Source organism: Mustela putorius, unplaced genomic scaffold, assembly GCF_011764305.1.
Source record: "Mustela putorius furo isolate JIRA1106 unplaced genomic scaffold, ASM1176430v1.1 tig00000196_pilon_pilon_pilon, whole genome shotgun sequence".
Lineage (NCBI taxonomy): Eukaryota > Metazoa > Chordata > Mammalia > Carnivora > Mustelidae > Mustela > Mustela putorius.
The window spans coordinates 12,427,917-12,444,701 of NW_025421310.1; the positions used below are offsets into that span (position 1 = coordinate 12,427,917).

The 16,785-nt window shown below is 46.7% G+C and overlaps 1 protein-coding gene across 2 annotated transcripts in view; it reads right to left on the minus strand.

The window, feature by feature from the left end:
* Window positions 1–16,785, minus strand: part of SAE1 (SUMO1 activating enzyme subunit 1) — an 81,209-nt gene that overhangs the window by 18,537 nt on the left and 45,887 nt on the right. For both annotated transcript variants that reach the window (XM_013063932.2, XM_004767502.3), the window contains one exon: window positions 543–687. In XM_013063932.2, the coding sequence (XP_012919386.1) occupies window positions 543–687 (145 nt within the window). The remainder of the gene's footprint in view (window positions 1–542; window positions 688–16,785) is intronic.

Genomic DNA, 16,785 nt, shown 5'->3' on the forward strand with positions numbered 1-16,785 from the left:
GGTCAAACCTACCAAATGATAAAACCACAATCTTCTGACCCAGCCACTCCCTTTCCAGAGACGGATCCTGCAGCTGTACCTGCACACCTACAAAATGATACGCACAAGGCCCCGCACTATGTGGTAACAGAAGCCTGGCCACCACCGGAGTCTGTATGGGACGGGTTCAATAAACCGCGGTGCTCCCGTGCTGAAACACCACAGGGCAGCAGGCACAGAGGAGGAATCTAGGTACCGATCTGGAAATAGTCCTAAAAGATAATGCAAAGTGAAAAGAGAAAGGCAGAGAGGAGTGTATATAGATTTCACATTATCTTGAACTTTCAGCCATATGAATATAAATGATCTATGACAAAAGATAACCTCTCTTCCGGTTTCACACATGGTGCTATATCAGAGACCAATGGGAGTAGGCAGAATGTGGCGAAGGAGTCTCTTCTCGGTACTTTCGTTCTTAATAAGGGATCTGCGCAAATTAAGGCAAACGCTGAAAGCAGACATTTATCAATCCAGGCTAACCTGTGATAAACACCGAGACTAACCTGACAAAGTCTTCGGGAAGCAGGTCAGGACTAACACCCAGGGAGTCAAGCACGTCGTTTCGAATCTGGAGCAGCAACTCAGAATCTTCCCCGAAGGTATCAGAATTAGGATCTCTTCCTTTATCTGTGCGGAACTTCAGGAGCACTAAGAAAGGCAAAGGAGGCAGGTTAAAAACCAAGTCCTTCTTTCTTTCTTTTTTTTTAAGATTCTGTTTATTTGAGAGAGAGAAAGAGAACAAGAGCAGAGGGAGAGAGAAAAGCAGGCTCTATGCTGAGTGTAGAGCCCAACGTGGGGCCTGATTCCCTGATGCTGAAATCATGACCCAAGCTGAAATCAAAGAGTCTGACACTCAGCCAACTTAGCTACTCATGCACCCCCCCACCACCAAGTCTTTTCATTAACAAATGCTTACAGATATTGAGAACGTAAACACAGAAATTGGTACATTAATTAAAAGGAGGGCCAAGTGAAAGATAATCTACTTTCATTTATTCACAAACACAGAGCAGCAATTGAAAATTACAAAACTAGAATTACTGTGACGAGTGCCACAGTAGCGTAACAAGAGGATCTGATGTCCTCGGTGGGGTGGTGTCAGGCAAGGACTCCCAAAGGAAGTAGTAACTGGGTCGCATGTGTGTGAATATAGGGGTAGGGAAGTAGGGGAGAAGCCTCAAGCAGAGAGAGAAGACCCAATTACGACCCACAAGACAGATCAGGATCGGGAGGCATGCGTTCTAGGCATCAGTTCAAAGGGCTGCTTCAGCCAGAAGGTCAGCCAAATGCTCAGACTCATCAGACAGGCAGGTCATTATAAACAAAACCTCCCTCGGTACAATAATTATGTCAACCTCTAGAAACGAATGTTTAATTTTGCTTGTGAACCAGAGGAAAGGTTCAGATGATGGCAGCAAATCAGAGCTACTGTGTAATGAGAGCCTAATAGGGGTTGAATTTTTAACCCCAACAAAAAGACACAGGCAGGAGCCCAAGACTGATTAAAATACCAGCACCTTCTACTGCCACCACACCTTGTCCAAGATGTTCACTGCATGCTGGGGGCATGATGTCCTTATTCCCTGCAAGCTCCCCAAGGTGGCACAGAGCTGGCCTGGAGCCCCATCTCTAGGGCAATGCCTCCCCCAACCCATGACATTGCCGCTTTGAGTGCGGGTGGACAGAGATGGGGGCTAGTGTTCTGGGACAGTAGCTCAGGCCCCAAAGGGGCTTCCCAGTTTAAGAAGTGTTTCCTTTCAAGTCTTATCGAGAACTGCTGACTGGAAAAGTGAACTTGTTCAACAATATACTCTCTATCTGTACAAGGGGCTCTTCCCTAAAAATTAAGGTGGACTGGAAAATGATCTAACTGCTACGAGGCTCTTTAAAAATTCAAGGATTTGGAAGCCACCCTGGACTAAGGAATCCATCCTTCTCCTTGTTTTCTTTTTCTTGTTAAAGATTTCATTTATTTATTTGACAGAGACACAGCGAGAGAGGGAACACAGGCAGAGGGAGTGCGAGAGGGAGAAGCAGGCTTCCCGCTGAGCAGGGAGCCCGATGCGAGGCTCGATCCCAGGACTCTGGGATCACGACCTGAGCCAAAGGCAGACACTTAATGACTGAGTCCCCCAGGTGCCCCAATTTTCCTCTTTTTCAGAACACAGCTCCAGGGCACGCGGGTGGCTCAGTCAGTTGAGTGTCCAACTCTTGATTTCAACTCGGGTCATGGGATTGAGACCATGTGGGGCTCTGCACTCAGTGTGGAGGCTGTTTGTCCCTCTCCCTCTGTTCTTCCCCATTCCCCGTGTGCTCTCTCTCAAATAACCACAATCTTTAAAAAAAAAGAAAGGAAAAAAAAAAAGACACAGCTCATAGAATCTTCAAAGCTACTGGACCACTTGGCAGCCAACTCAGAGCTGATGACCATTTGGATGCTGTCTAAGACCAAACCGCTGTCCCCTAAACCTCACTTAACTCGGCAGATGTGTTGCTGGGATTCCAATCTGGAGGAAATAAATGCAATCAAGTAATAAGCACTTGGGGGCAGGGCAGAGAAAAGACTTTAGACCAATGTCCTGTTAAGACAAAGGAATCTGGAAATCTGCTGGTCAGGCCCAAAAGAGAAGATACCCTGGGCGGACTGTATTGAATGTCTTCACTATTCCTGTCAATCACTCCCGAGAGTACATAAGGACAGACCCAGAATGAGTATCTGTGTCTCCCGAGCAATGACGGAGGCAATGCTGAGAGCAAGCTACTCGCACTGCACACCCCAAGGCCCGGTGGCAACTGTGTGGGAACTGCGCTAGGCCACCTCCTATGTGATCCTCTCCTTTCTGTGTCACTGCAACAGAAGCACCAACTGTCACGAGGGACGGAGGGGAGGGGATCATTTTTCCAGGTCCGCCACAAAAGCTTTTCATCTTTTGGTTAAAAAATACAGCTCTTGGAACAAAGCTCAGACCATTATAATAATTGGAAAACAAAGAGTGCCTACAGCATGCCAGGCACTGTTCTAAACATTTAATGGGCATTGACGCTTGTCCTCAACGACCCGGTGAGATAGGTATTGTGCTCCCCGCTGCACTGATGAAGAAACTGAAGTTCAAAGAGATGCAGTGGCTTGGTCAATGTGACTGTCAGTAATCAGCAGTGGGGAAGAAATGCCAACTCAGATCTGGCTTCAGAATCCGTGTTTCTTAACCCTAATCGAATCCAGGAGAAATGTTAAGACAATCAGGAACACAGGCCTAAGGATTCTAAGTGGTCTGGCTCCCTGCCCTGACCTCAGGAGGACTCCTATTCAACCACATTTTTGTGAGATACATTTTCCAGATGGGCCCTGCCCTCTCCCAACTGTTCCATTAATTTTAAGTTGCTAGTTCAGGGGGGTGAGAAGTGGAGGCAGAGGCCATACAAAACCTTGCCCATCAATCTTCAGAGTGGAAGAGCAGCTCTACCCCAGAAAGAAATAAGATGGTGCGAAGAGGAGGAGAGCAAAGGCGGCCAGCAGCTGGCCCTGCTGTTGCTCTGGGCCCCCTGCCTGGTCCTGGTGCAGGCCGCCTGGCTGAGGGCCGGCAGGCTGGCACCGTCCAGATACCTCGCTGACCGCATCTGAAGTCCTCTCACGGCCTCTGGGAAGGGGGCCAGGCAGTCCGGCCACTTACTTGCAGCAAAGCAAACAGAAGCTGTATTTTTCACTCTTTTTCAAATGTCAGCACTCCAGTCAGCAGTGGTGGGGAGGACAGGGAGAAGCCCATGTCCCGGACAGGCAGCAGCCCCAGAACTGACCCTATCCCTTAACAAGCTCTTGCTTATTAAATTCTCCTCTTTGTTCTGCTTTTCACCCCTCCCAAACCGCCAGACAGACAGACACACACACACACACACACACCCCACTGTTGACTCTGCACTCCTGAAGTGCACCTCCTCACCAGTTTCCAGATTATAAAACTGTTCTGTTAAGATCAAATATTGTCAGGGATGGAGAGCTGCTCTGCCAAAAGATGACTCATCGCATCATATCAAAACACTGCACAAAATTAGAGTTCCAAACTTGATTAACTTCATCTGAACCTTTTAATTAACTCAGGTTGTTAAAGTCTAAGGGAATGACATTCATCGCTACAGATGATAGGCTAGTGTCTCTGCCCAAGTTCAGGACTTGCCCGTGTAATGCAAAAAGGCAAATTTCAAAAAGGAGAAACCAAGCACCTTTTCATTTGTTAGGGAAAAAAACTATGTACATGTGAATATACTACCATTTTGATAAAAAGAAATTAACATTCAAATTCAAATTTAAACTGAATCAGAGTATCAGATTTGTGTTGTAACAGAAATCTGGAAAGCAGTACTATTAATCACTGTATTTCTTTCTACAAATTTCTATTACATTTAAACAGAATTATATTTAGCATAATCAATAAGCCCCCCCCAAAATAGCACATTTATAGGGGAGAAAATGAAGTTAATGTTCCAAATTAGCCCTAAATCAATTGTTGTCCCCCAAAATAGCTCAAGTGAGGGGGTAAAAAAAACAAATCTACACAAAACCTCCTATGCCTGATACCTAAAAGCTTCTCTGTACCTGACACCCCTGCTCCAATCTCTCTGGAGCTCTCCAGACTCCCACAGACCTGTTCTCCCCAGGCTGGCTCACTTAGTGGAGACTCATTATCTCTGAGAATGGCCTGAAGATCGGCTGGACTCCTGGCTCACATATAAAAAAGAAAGGAAAGGAAAAGAAGAGAAAAAGGAAGGAAGGAAGGAAGGAAAACGAAAGGAAGAAAGAAGAGAGAAAGGGAGAAATGGAGAGAGGAAGAAAGGGAGAGAGAGAGAAAGAAAAAAAGGAAAGTTATCCTCCTACCCTACAGCCCCCCCCCTTTAAAGATTGTGTTTATCTACTTATTTACTGAGAAAGAGACAGAGCACGAGTGCTTGAGCAGATGGAGGGGCAGAGGGAGAGTCTTAAACAGACTCTGCACTGAGCAGGGCTTGATCTGACAACCCTGAGATCATGACCCGAGCCAAAATTAAGTCAGATCCTGAACACGACCAAGCCACCCAGGCACCCCTACTCCCCACAGCCTTTTAAGCCAAAACATGAGGTCTCAAGGTTGATCAACTGTTCTTCTCAATACATACATACCAAGGATGGTAATAACTAGAATTATTGTGATAATTTCACAGTGCATACAAATATCAAATCATGTTGTAACCTGAAATATAGTGTTATAGATCAAGTACATCTCGATAAAAACAAATACATAAATCCATAATGAGCACCGACTGTGCCAGGCCCTGAGCGGCACAGGGGAAAGCAAAACGCATACTCTGCTCTCTCAGAGCATTCAGGGAAGGTGACAAAACCACATACAGAGTTAACAAAAGCTGGGAACCAGCAAAGGCACTCTGAGAGCATCACTGGATGGAACGGGGTGGTCTCACTGGGTGGACCAGCTTGTCCCCACTGGCCACCAGGCCTGAACACTGACCCTGGGCACACTCACCCCCGGCACATCCACATGCTGCTCCTCAGAGCCAAGGGGGTTTTGAAATGGGCAGGGAGCAGCAGTAGAGACCACAGCGCTGGAGCCAGACTGCCTGGGCTGGATCCCAATTTTCCCACTTACTGTGACTTTGAGCACGTGACAATATCCTTGAGCCGCCTCTGTAAAATGGGAATCATAAGAGCACTTCCCTTACAGGTTTTAAGGACTCAGGGAAGTAAGCAGTCCCCATAAAGCATCAGGGACAGTGCCAGGTGCAGCGTGAGCACGGCGTAAAGGACAGCACTCCAGGACCCCCACTCCTCCACAATCGCCGTAAGCTCAGCTTGCACGCCCTCAGAGAAACAGGACAGACTTTGTGTCAAAATTCCCCACTTGACTCTGCCACCCTCACTAACTTAGCTGTGCACTCCGAGGACTACAGGGACTCGGCTCTGAGCAATCCTGGTCCGCAGCACATCCCCTGCCCGCTTTCCTCCAATGCCCGGATCTCAGCATGTGATTTTACAGTCATTCGTGTAAATTCACTTGTACAAGGACCGAATTTGTCTCCTCAGCTGGATTTTTGCACTCGTGGGACAGAAACCGTATCCTCTTTGTTCACTATTCTCTACTTAATGCCCAGCACAGGGCATGCCCTATAGTGGGCACTGAGAAAATCTCCACTCCGTGGGAAGCTTCAGTGTTTGGCAAAGGATGGGAAGCGGTCACACATGAGTGGGGAGAAGGGCTCCCAACAACTACACAGGATCCTCACCCATCCTAAACAGGCCTGCTCTTCTATTAAGAGAATTGAATAGAGTTTTAAACATACCCAAGATGGATCTGTTCCTTACAAACATGGCAGATCTGGAAAGTCCAGCAAGAAACAAAAAACCATATACAATGCACCACATGTGTCCTCACAAGAGAAAGGAGATGAAATCTGGCTTTCAAGGCCTATCTGAGGGCTAAAGGTGCAGAAAAGCCGGCCCGCAGGCATGAAGCTCAAAGAAGGGACAGAGCTGGGTTGGGGAAGCCAGTGATGTTTTAGGGAAGTCACTGTGAGTTAGACTCTCGCAGCCTTCTGCCTTTTGAGGTGCCTGGTCATCTGCTCAGCTCAGTTCCACATTACCTGCCCCTTCTTGTACCTCACTCTTTAACCACAGAAACTTACAAGTAGGTGTGTGCATGTATTCATTCATTCATTCATTCATTCATTTTTCCATCCACAAACACTTCCTGAGCACCCGCACTCCACCTGTGCTGAGTTGTGCTGGGGACCCAGAAGTGACCCAGACAGTCCCAGGTCCAGCCATCCACAGAGGGCATGTTCATAAGTCTTGTCACCATGGCCGCACACTACTTTGATCTCACTCTCCAGAGAGCCTCACCACTGCAGTGGCCTCCCAAAGGACTCGCTCTGAAATGCCCCCTCTGAGCTCCAAGCCCTGGCCACCCTTTCACCTCTCCAGTGAAACCTGGTGTGGGACCTCATCACAAAACAGCTCAAAACAGAACAAGAAAACTGTCTCATGTTATTTACATCTCACTCTCTTCTGAAAAGAATTTGAAACAGCCGCATAGAAGTTACGGATTGGGGGTGGGGGTGGGGGAATGCTATTTCTCAGAAGTGACCTGAAAACAAGATGCCGGGTTTTGCCTACCAAATTAAAGGCCAAGATTACTCACCTAATCAAGAAGGCAGAGGGAACTGCTTTGTCACAGAGCTCTGGTGGGAGGGTAAATGCTCAGTAAACCAAAAGAAAATGTGGTACAGAGGATCTTTACAAAGGGTCATGCCCCTTGGCCAGTGATTGAATTATATATAAATGGTCCCTGTCATGTTATTTATACCACAGAAAATCTGAAAATAATTTCACATCAGATAGTAGGATGGTTACATAAAACATATTGACAGGTTAGAATATTATTCATCTATTAAAATTATATTTCAGCAGATTTTAGTCAGGCGCACCTGGGTGGCTCAGCTGGTTAGGCATCCAACTCTTGGTTTCAGCTCAGGCCACCATCTCCTGATTTGTGGGATCAAGCCTCCTGTCAGCCTCCTCACTTGGCAGGGAGTCTGCTTGAAAGATTCTTTCCCTCTGCCCCTCCCTTCCACCCCCTCTCTCTAAAGATAAAGAAATCTTAAAAAAATTTTTTAGGGGCGCCGGGGTGGCTCAGTGGGTTAAAGCCTCTGCCTCTGGCTCAGGTCATGATCTCAGGGTCCTGGGATCAAGCCCCGCGTCGGGCTCTCTGCTTGGCGGGGAGCCTGCTTCCCTTCCTCTCTCTGCCTGCCTCTCTGCCTGCTTGTGATCTCTTTCTGTCAAATAAGTAACTAAAATTTAAAAAAAAAAAAAAAAAATTTTTTTTTTTTTAAAAAGCATGTTTGGTACTATGTTTTTGGCAACATTTATGTTAAAAACAAAAAATTCGGGGCGCCTGGGTGGCTCAGTGGGGTAAGCCTCTGCCTTCAGCTCAGGTCATGGTCTCAGGGTCCTGGGATGGAGCCCCGCATCAGGCTCTCTGCTCTGCAGGGAGCCTGCTTCCTCCTTTCTCAGCCTGCCTGCCTCTCTGCCTACTTGTGATCTCTGTCAAATAAATAAATAAAATCTTTTAAAAAACAAACAAACAAACAAAAAATTCTACAAGGGCACCTGGCTGGCTCAGTCAGTAAAGTGTGTCACTCTTGATCTAGGGGTTGTGAGTTTGAGCCCCACACTGGGTGTGGAGCTTACTTAAATAAAACCTTAAAAAAAGAAGTCCTATAATATCCTGTATTTGGAATGCACTCCACTATATAAAAATAAAGCAGAATGATGTAATATGGTACAACTGTTCTCACCCCATTCTAGAGGTGGGAAACTGAGGCTGAGGACAGAGAGGCTCAGGGTCACAAGGGTCAGGGTCACAAGGGACACTCAAAGGTTACCATACTCATAACCTCAATGCTATACCGCCTCCCTAGCAGTATAGACAAGATAGGAGACACCCTAGTTCACAAAATAAAAATCACTTCAGATAGATCTGGCTTCCCACCCCAGAGCCCACCAGTTTAGAATAATGCCAACTACTCGGTCAGACTCTTGTCTGGCCAAATACGGGTTCTCCTCTAGAAAATGTGAAGTGATTCCTGAGCTTGACTCTTACCTTTGAAGTAGAACACTTTGACTAATATGCAAAGACTGCAACTTGCAAAAAGAAAAGGACAAAGCAACTGTGAAACACAGAGACAATCACACAGAGGGCAAGAGATGATCCACAGCCGCCCCCCCCCGCCCCCCTGCCTCTGGGCCCTTTCTCTACCAGCTCCACCGACAGCGCCCTCGACTCACAGAGCTGTTCTGACAGAGCCCTCTGCATTCACACTCACCCTGCCTGGTCACAAGCAGCAGGGAGACAGGGGCTTTTCTCTAACCCAGCACTTGAGTGGCACATGACCTTGACTCTGGGCATCTGCTGCTCTCTGCCAACCACTCTCACCGAGTGAAGATGGCACAGGACATTCCCGTGACTGTTGTCTGACAGTCAGAGAAAAGATGGGAGGCGTTGAACAAGGACTGCAGCTGGGCTGGGGGCCCGAGAGGAGCTCCAACACAGGCTAATGCGGGGGGCGGGGGGGGGGGGAGATGGAGGGCTGCAAAGCAAACGAGCAGGCAGGTCTCGCTGACAATGCAGCCCATTATTGCAATCTGCTCTTGGGGGCGTCAGGTTCCCATCTGCCAGACTGGAATAAGGAAATGTCCCAGGGCTCTTGTGAAGTTCAGAATTGTTAAAATGGACATAATGCCGTTACTGGTAATGCTAATACAGTCAACCCTTGAACAACACAGGAGTTTAGGGGCACTGACCCCTCACTCCAACTATGAACTCGAAAATCCACATATAATTTGGGTTCTCCAAAAACGTCACTACTAAGAGCCTACCGCTGCCCGGAAGCCTTAGTAGTAAGAGAAACAGTTGATTAACAAATACTCATGTTAGGGGTGCCTGGGTGGCTCAGAGGGCTAAGCCTCTGTCTTTAGCTCGGGTCATGATCTCAGGGTCCTGGGATCGAGCCCTGCATCAGGCTCTCTGCTCGGCAGGGACCTGCTTCCCCCTCTCTCTGCCTGCCTCTCTGCCTACTTGTGATCTCTCTCCCTCTGTCAAATAAATAAATAAAATCTTAAAAAAACAAACAAAAAATACTCATGTTGTAACTGTTACATACTGTATTCCTACAATAAACTAGAGAAAAGGAAATGTTGTAAAGAAAATCAGAGAGAAGAGAAAATATACTTTACAGTACTGTACTATATTTATAAAAATAAAAAATTCATGTGCGTGGACCTGCACATTTCCAATCTGTGTTGTTCAAGGCTCAGCTGTCATTAAAACCTGACTGCGTTGGGCAACATTTAGACACTTACTAGGTTTGGTGACCCTGGACAAATGACTTGGTCTGCCCAACAGTCCGTGTCCTTCCAGGACACTGGGCAATCATAGTAAGATCTGCTCTCCAAGGGAGTTATGAAGATAAATGGGATTGTGACACATGTAAAGCCCTTAATCGACAATTATGAATGTACAACATGGGCCGGGGCTCCGTTTGATCCCTGTGGCCCATGAGGCAGACTCAGGGTTATGCCCACTTGTCACACTGAAGAGCGGAGCAGGTGCCTCACCAGGACGGTTTTTTCACCAGGTTATGCGCTGATGGCCCTGAGGCACTAGACTGCACTTATGGGTCACCTCTGCCCTTCCCCTCACCTCTCTTCTCTCACATGGCACTGCCTTCCTTTCTGAATGGCTGCGGTCTGTGTTCTCTACCACTGATAAGGCAGTGGCACCAAAAAACCCAAACAGAACAACAACCACCAAAAAAACCACTGCCTTTTTTTTTTCTTTTGCCCTTCCTACAAATTATTTTTAAACATCTGTGGTCATGACAGCAGCAAATCAACAAGTACTTGACAGCCACCCCCTTATCAGAAACCACTTCCCTGTGGCCATCTTCTCCTCAGTGGTCCTTGTCATTGCTGGACACCAAAACACCCAGTGGGGAATGCCAGACCCCAACAGGAATGGCTGCCCTTGACCCGGTGTGCAAAGGTCTCAAATTCTAAAATAAGAAGTTCCTTCTGAACAGAACTGATCACCAAATCAAGCTGAGGCCTGGAGACAAAGACAATTACAAATCATCACAGCAGGGACGTAAGTAAGGAGTGTGGTGAGGGCAGGGAGAACTGAAGCGGGAGGTATGAAGTAAGTTTTCTAGTCTACAACAGGAAAAAAATTATTTCAAAGCATCCACCATCAAGATACTTTGCGAAAGATTCCACACAGAGAGGAGGAAAAATGGGGTATAAAATACCAGAAGTTCTAGGGGCGCCTGGCTGGCTCATTTAAGAGCATGCGACTTTCAATCTCAGGATTACAGGTTTGAGCCCCAGGCTGAGTGCAGAGGTTACTAAAAAGTTAAATAAACCTTTAAAAAAGAAAGTTCTAGGGGCGCCTGGGTGGCTCAGTGGGTTAAAACCTCTGCCTTCGACTCAGGTCATGATCCCGGGGTCCTGGGATCAAGCCCCACATCGGGCTCTCTGCTCGGGGAGCTCTGCTCTGCTCAGGGGAGCCTGCTTCCTCCTCTCTCTCTGTCTGCCTCTACTTGTGATCTCTGTCAAATAAATAAATAAAAATATTTAAAAACTAAAAAAAAATAAAATAAAAAAGTTCTAGGCGAAAACACAAGTAATGGCAGTTTCCTCTAAGTTACCCATATATTTTACTAATCTGTCTCACTTTTACAATTTAAAAAAGGAGAAACAGAACTACTTTGAAGGCTCTTGTATATATGATCATCGCGAGGACAAAGTTCTCTAAAACTTCTCCATCTCTACAGAGGACACGAAGTAAAGGGATTTGCTTAAGGTCAAGAAATACATAGCACAGCTGGGACCTAAACTTCTTTCTAGATCCAAATCTAGAGACTTCAAGGCATAGGTGACTGAGAACATTCTACTGACAGGAGAAAGAAAACGTGAACCCCAAACTTGTCTGGCTAGATTTACGAACTGAGAACAATTAGTCACCTTAGAAAAGAGCCCAGGGGGCACCTGGGTGGCTCAGTGGGTCAGGCCTCTGCCTTCAGCTCAGGTCCTGATCTCAGGGTCCTGGAATCGAGCCCCATTTTGGGCTCTCTGCTCAGTGGGGAGCCTGCTTGCCCCTCTCTTTCTGCCTGCCTCTCTGCCTGCCTGTGATCTCTCTCTGTCAAATAAATAAATTAAATCTTTTTCTCTTTTTAAAGATTATTTATTTATTTATTTGACAGATCACAAGCAGGCAGAGAGGCAGGCAGAGAGAAAGGAGGAAGCAGGCTCCCTGCTGAGCAGAGAGCCCGATGTGGGGCCTGATCCCAGGACCCTGGGATCATGACCTGAGCCAAAGGCAGAGGCTTTAACCCCTGAGCCACCCAGGCACCCCAATAAAGTCTTAAAAAAATAAAAAGATTTTATTTATTTGACAGAGAGAGAGACAGCAAGAGAGGGAACAGAAGCAGGGAGAGCGAGAGAGGGAGAAGCAGGCTTCCCTCTGAGCAGGTTGCTCACCCGATCCCAGGACCGAGATCATGACCTGAGCTGAAAACAGACACTTAATGGCTGAGCCACCCAGGAGCCCCTAAATAAATATATATATTTTTAAAGATTTTATTTACTTATTTTATAGAGATAGTATGCAGAGGCAGGCAATGAGAGAGGAAGGGAAGTAGAAAGCACGGAGCCCAAAACGGGGCTCGATCCTGGGACTCCAAAATCATGACCTGAGCCAAAGGCAGAGGCCCAACCCACTGAGCCACCCAGGCGCCCCACAAAATCTTTTTTAAAAAAATTTACGAGAGAGCATGAGTTGGGGGGCAGGCAGAGGGAGAAGCAGACTCCCTGCTGAGCAGAACCCAGTGTGGATGCGGGGCTCCATCCCAGGATGCTCGGATTGTGACCTGAGCCGAGGTCGGATGCTTAACCAACTGAGCCACCCACTCACCCCAGAATTTTGCTAATTCTTAACCTGTGGCTTCATTAGTTTATTTTAGGCTCCTGTAAAGCTGCCTAGATGGTGCTAATTTGCCTGATTCCTTTTCCCCACTGTGCCATAAGACTGACAGTACCTGTAAGTTCTAGACTTGGCTGCGGGACTGTGCTGTAAGCGTATAGAGGACGGAGAACCCCCTGGGTCCAGGGAGCAAGGGCTTGTTAACAACCAGCAGCTCCTATCTCTGCTAGTACCTGGTGAGGCCAGGGCCCTTCACTGGGGGATAAGGCTCTTTTCTTTTCTTTCTTTCTTTCTTTCTTTTTTTTTTTTTTAAAGATTTTATTTGTTTATTTGATAGAGAGAAAGAGATCACAAGTAGGCAGAGCAGCAGGCAGAGACAGAGGGGGAAGCAGGTTCCCCACTAAGCAGAGAGCCCAATTCGAGGCTCGATCCCAGGACCCTGGGATCATGACCTGAGCCAAACGCAGAGGCTTTAATCCACTGAGCCACCCAGGCGCCCCTAAATAAATAAAATCTTTAAAAAAAATTTCATAAGGGATGCCTGGGTGGCTCAGTCGTTAAGTGTCTGCCTTCAACTCAGGTTATGATCCTAGGGTTCTGGGATCGAGTTCGGCATAAGCCTCTCTGCTCTGTAGGGAGCCTGAGTCTCCTTCTCCCTCTGCCTGCCACTCACCCTGCTGTGCTCTCTCACTCTCTGACAAATTAAATAAATAAAATCCTAAGGAAGAGAAAAAAAGAAAGAGGAAAAAAGAATTAGCAAAACTCCTCAAATGTGGCACAGGTGGCCTCAGTAATCAATCGACCCACACTGACCAAGCCCCTGTTCTGCATCAGGCCACTGTTGGGACAGTCAAGAGACGAGGGGGCCCAGAAGACAGTCCTCAAGTCAGCTCTGTTGTCTGGGCGGTGGCATGGGGATTACAAAGGAAGGAAACCCAACTCAGATAAGGGGGGTTAGGTTCCTGGACCTAGCACTGGAGCTGAGCAATGGCGGTTAAATGGGAAGGGCTAAAGTAGGGTATTCCAGGTAGAAGAAATGGAAATGTGTATAGAAATGGGGAGGGTTAAGGCACCTGGGTGGCTCAGTCATTGGGCGATCCCTTCTGCTCGGGTCGTAATGCCAGGGTCCTGGGATCGAGCCCCACATCGGGCTCCCTGTTCGGCGAGAGGCCTGCTTCTCCCTCTCCTACTACCCCTGCTTGTGTTCCCTTTCTCACTATGTCTCTCTCTGTCAAATAAATAAAATCTTAAAAAAAAAAAAAAGAAAGAAAGAAATGAGAAGGATGACGCTATGGGGTGACAGCAAGTAGTTAAGTAGAAGTGTAGGGTTCACGGACGGCAGAGGGAATGGAAAGGAGAAAAGAAATCAGCAGGTCACGGGTCTAGAATGCCAAGCCACAAAGTTTAAATTGTATCTTGATGGCAAAAAAGATTCACAGAAGGGTTTCAGTTTTTAGACAGATTAGTCTGGTCACTGAAAATGGATAAGAAGGAGGAGCTCTGAAGGCAGAGGCTGGTAAAGGCGCCACAGCACTGATGAAGGCTCCCGGAGAGAGGCAGTCCTACGGTGAGAGGTAGTCCTACGGGAAAACTCACGGTCATCTGAAAGGGAGAGAGGGAGATCAGGAGGGGTCCATCTAAACTCGGGTCCCAGAGAGCACCACACAGAAGGCGGGGCTGGGACTCTAGGTGAAAGAAGCTGCCAATCAACCATGTGAACTTCAGGAATGCTCTGCTGAAGAGAAAATGGCAAACAGGCTGGAACAAAGCTAACACTTTGGAGCACTGGCTTTGAACACTCATTCTGGCTCTGGGTATACATAGACAGCGCATTAGAGCACCTCATCTTTAATCCACCCTACAACAAATAAGGCTCAGCAGGGGGAAGTGACTTACAAGAAGCCACCACTATATCTATGCCCTTTGTCCCCCCAGTACCTGCCTCCAAGCCCCCACTTGTATTTTTAGTAAGTTCCTACCCAGCTCCAGACAGAAGGTGAATGGAACTTGTTTACATGCAAATATACCCCCTACAGTCTGCCTCCCACTACTGTTCGACAGAGGAAATTCTTTTTTGCAGAGCAAAGCCCCATAGTGGAGGCCAGGGAGACTGGTTCATCATCTCCTACCTGATTCATCAAGGCTTTGTTGTTTGGTGATGTGCGGTGTATCTCCCACAGCAAGGGTCCCTAGGCACCCTTGAAAATCTAGGGAACCTCTACAGCTCTTTTGCAGACGAACTGTACCTACAGAAGACCAGCTTCAGACCCCCCCACCATCAGAAGAGATGATAAAGATGTGCTGTTAAAATACGCCCTTCTATGGACCCTGCAGATGTCATCAGTAAGCCCTTTGCAAATATTACTTATCAGCTACCAAATCAGCATTTTTCTAGGAGTTGAGAAGCAGTGTGTTTGGAGATTGTTTTTGCTCATTTTTAACTTTTTAAAAAATATTTCATTTATTTATTTGACAGACGGAGCAAGCACATAGTGGCAAAGGGAGAAGGGGAGAGAGAGAGAGAGAAAGAGGGAGGGAGAAGCAGACACCCTGCCAAGCAGGGAGCCTGATGCAGGGCTGGATAACAGGACCTGGAGATGACCTGAGTCAAAGTCAGATGCTCAACCAACCGACTGAGCCACCCAGGTGCCCTTATTTTTAACTTCTGAAATAATTTTAGACATACAGAAAAACTGTACACAGAATTCCTGTATAACTTCATCCAGATTTCCCAAAAGTTAACATTCTACCACATTTATCGTTATTTCTCTGTATCTGTACATACTCTTCTTCCTGAACGATCCAGCATTTGCCCCCAAATACCTCAGAGTATTTGAAACAATTACACAAACCATGAAATTAACATTGATAGAGTATATCTAATCTACAGACCTTTTTCAAATTTCATCAACTGTCCCACTAATGTCCTTGAGAGCCAAAGAAATAAAAACCCTCCCCTACTCTTGGGTTCGATCCAGAATTCTCCATTCTACTTAGTTTTTGCATCTTTATTCTCCTTTAATCTGGAACAAGAATTCCTCAGTTCTCTGTGATACTTTGAAGAGAACAAACAATTTACTTCACAGCATATTCTTCCATTCGAGCTGGTCTGACGCTTCCTCATAACCGGACTCACACTACGCACTCTGGACAGGGAATCTGGCGTGATGGCGTGTCCTCCCCAGTGCGCCCTCTCTGGATGCATGAGCTCTTTCTCTCCCATTCCCGGAATATCAACTTTGATCTCTCGGTTGAGGCACAATCCACCAGGGTTCTCTAAAGTCTCTCTGTAATTAGTTAAGAAGTAGCTTGGGAAGAGATTATCTCTTCTATTTCACAACAAACCTTCCTGTTCATTTTAGCATCCATCAAGGATTCTTGACTGAAACAATTTTTACTGCCATGGTGATGGTCACATACAGATTTGACCCGAAAATCTTCACCCCGCCCAAGGATTCTTGACTGAAACAATTTTTACTGCCATGGTGATGGTCACATACAGATTTTTAAAATCTTCACCGCTCCTACTCTATCCTTCTACTGAAAAAACAAAAACAGGGCGTGCCTGGGTGGCTCAGTCAGTTAAGCATCTGCCTTTGGCTCAGGTCATGATCCTGGAGTCCTGGGATCAAGCCCTGTGTTGGGCTCCCTGCTCAGTGGGAAGTCTGCTTCTCCCTCTCCCACTCCCCCGCTTGTGTTCCCTCTCTTGCTCTGTCTCTCTCTGTCAAATAAATAAATAAAATATTAGAAAAAAAAATTAAAAAACAAAAAACACACCATTCCTCTCACCCCCATTTATTTACATATTTGTTTACCTATTAGTATAGTCATGGGCTCTTTATTTCATGAGTTACAATCTATTATTTACTTGATCCTCCAATTGTCCCAGATCTCCCCAGGAGGAGCCCCTTCAAATTGGCTCCTGCGTTCCTCTGACATGACCCATCATTCTTCAAGCACATCCTTACTTTCTGGCACAACAGGATATTACAAGCTCACCTGTGATGTTCCCACCCAAGCCCCAGCATCAGTCATTTCTCAACATGGTTCTTATGAGATTATTAACAGGCAGGATCTGGGCTGAGGTGTACTCATGGCTTGCTACCAGAGTACCCTTGCTTCTAAGCCCTCTCAACAAACAGAACTAGGAAATACATACGCATAAACATGAAGACACACGCATCTACACATCTATGTCTGTATCTGCACAGAAAAACCATGAGTT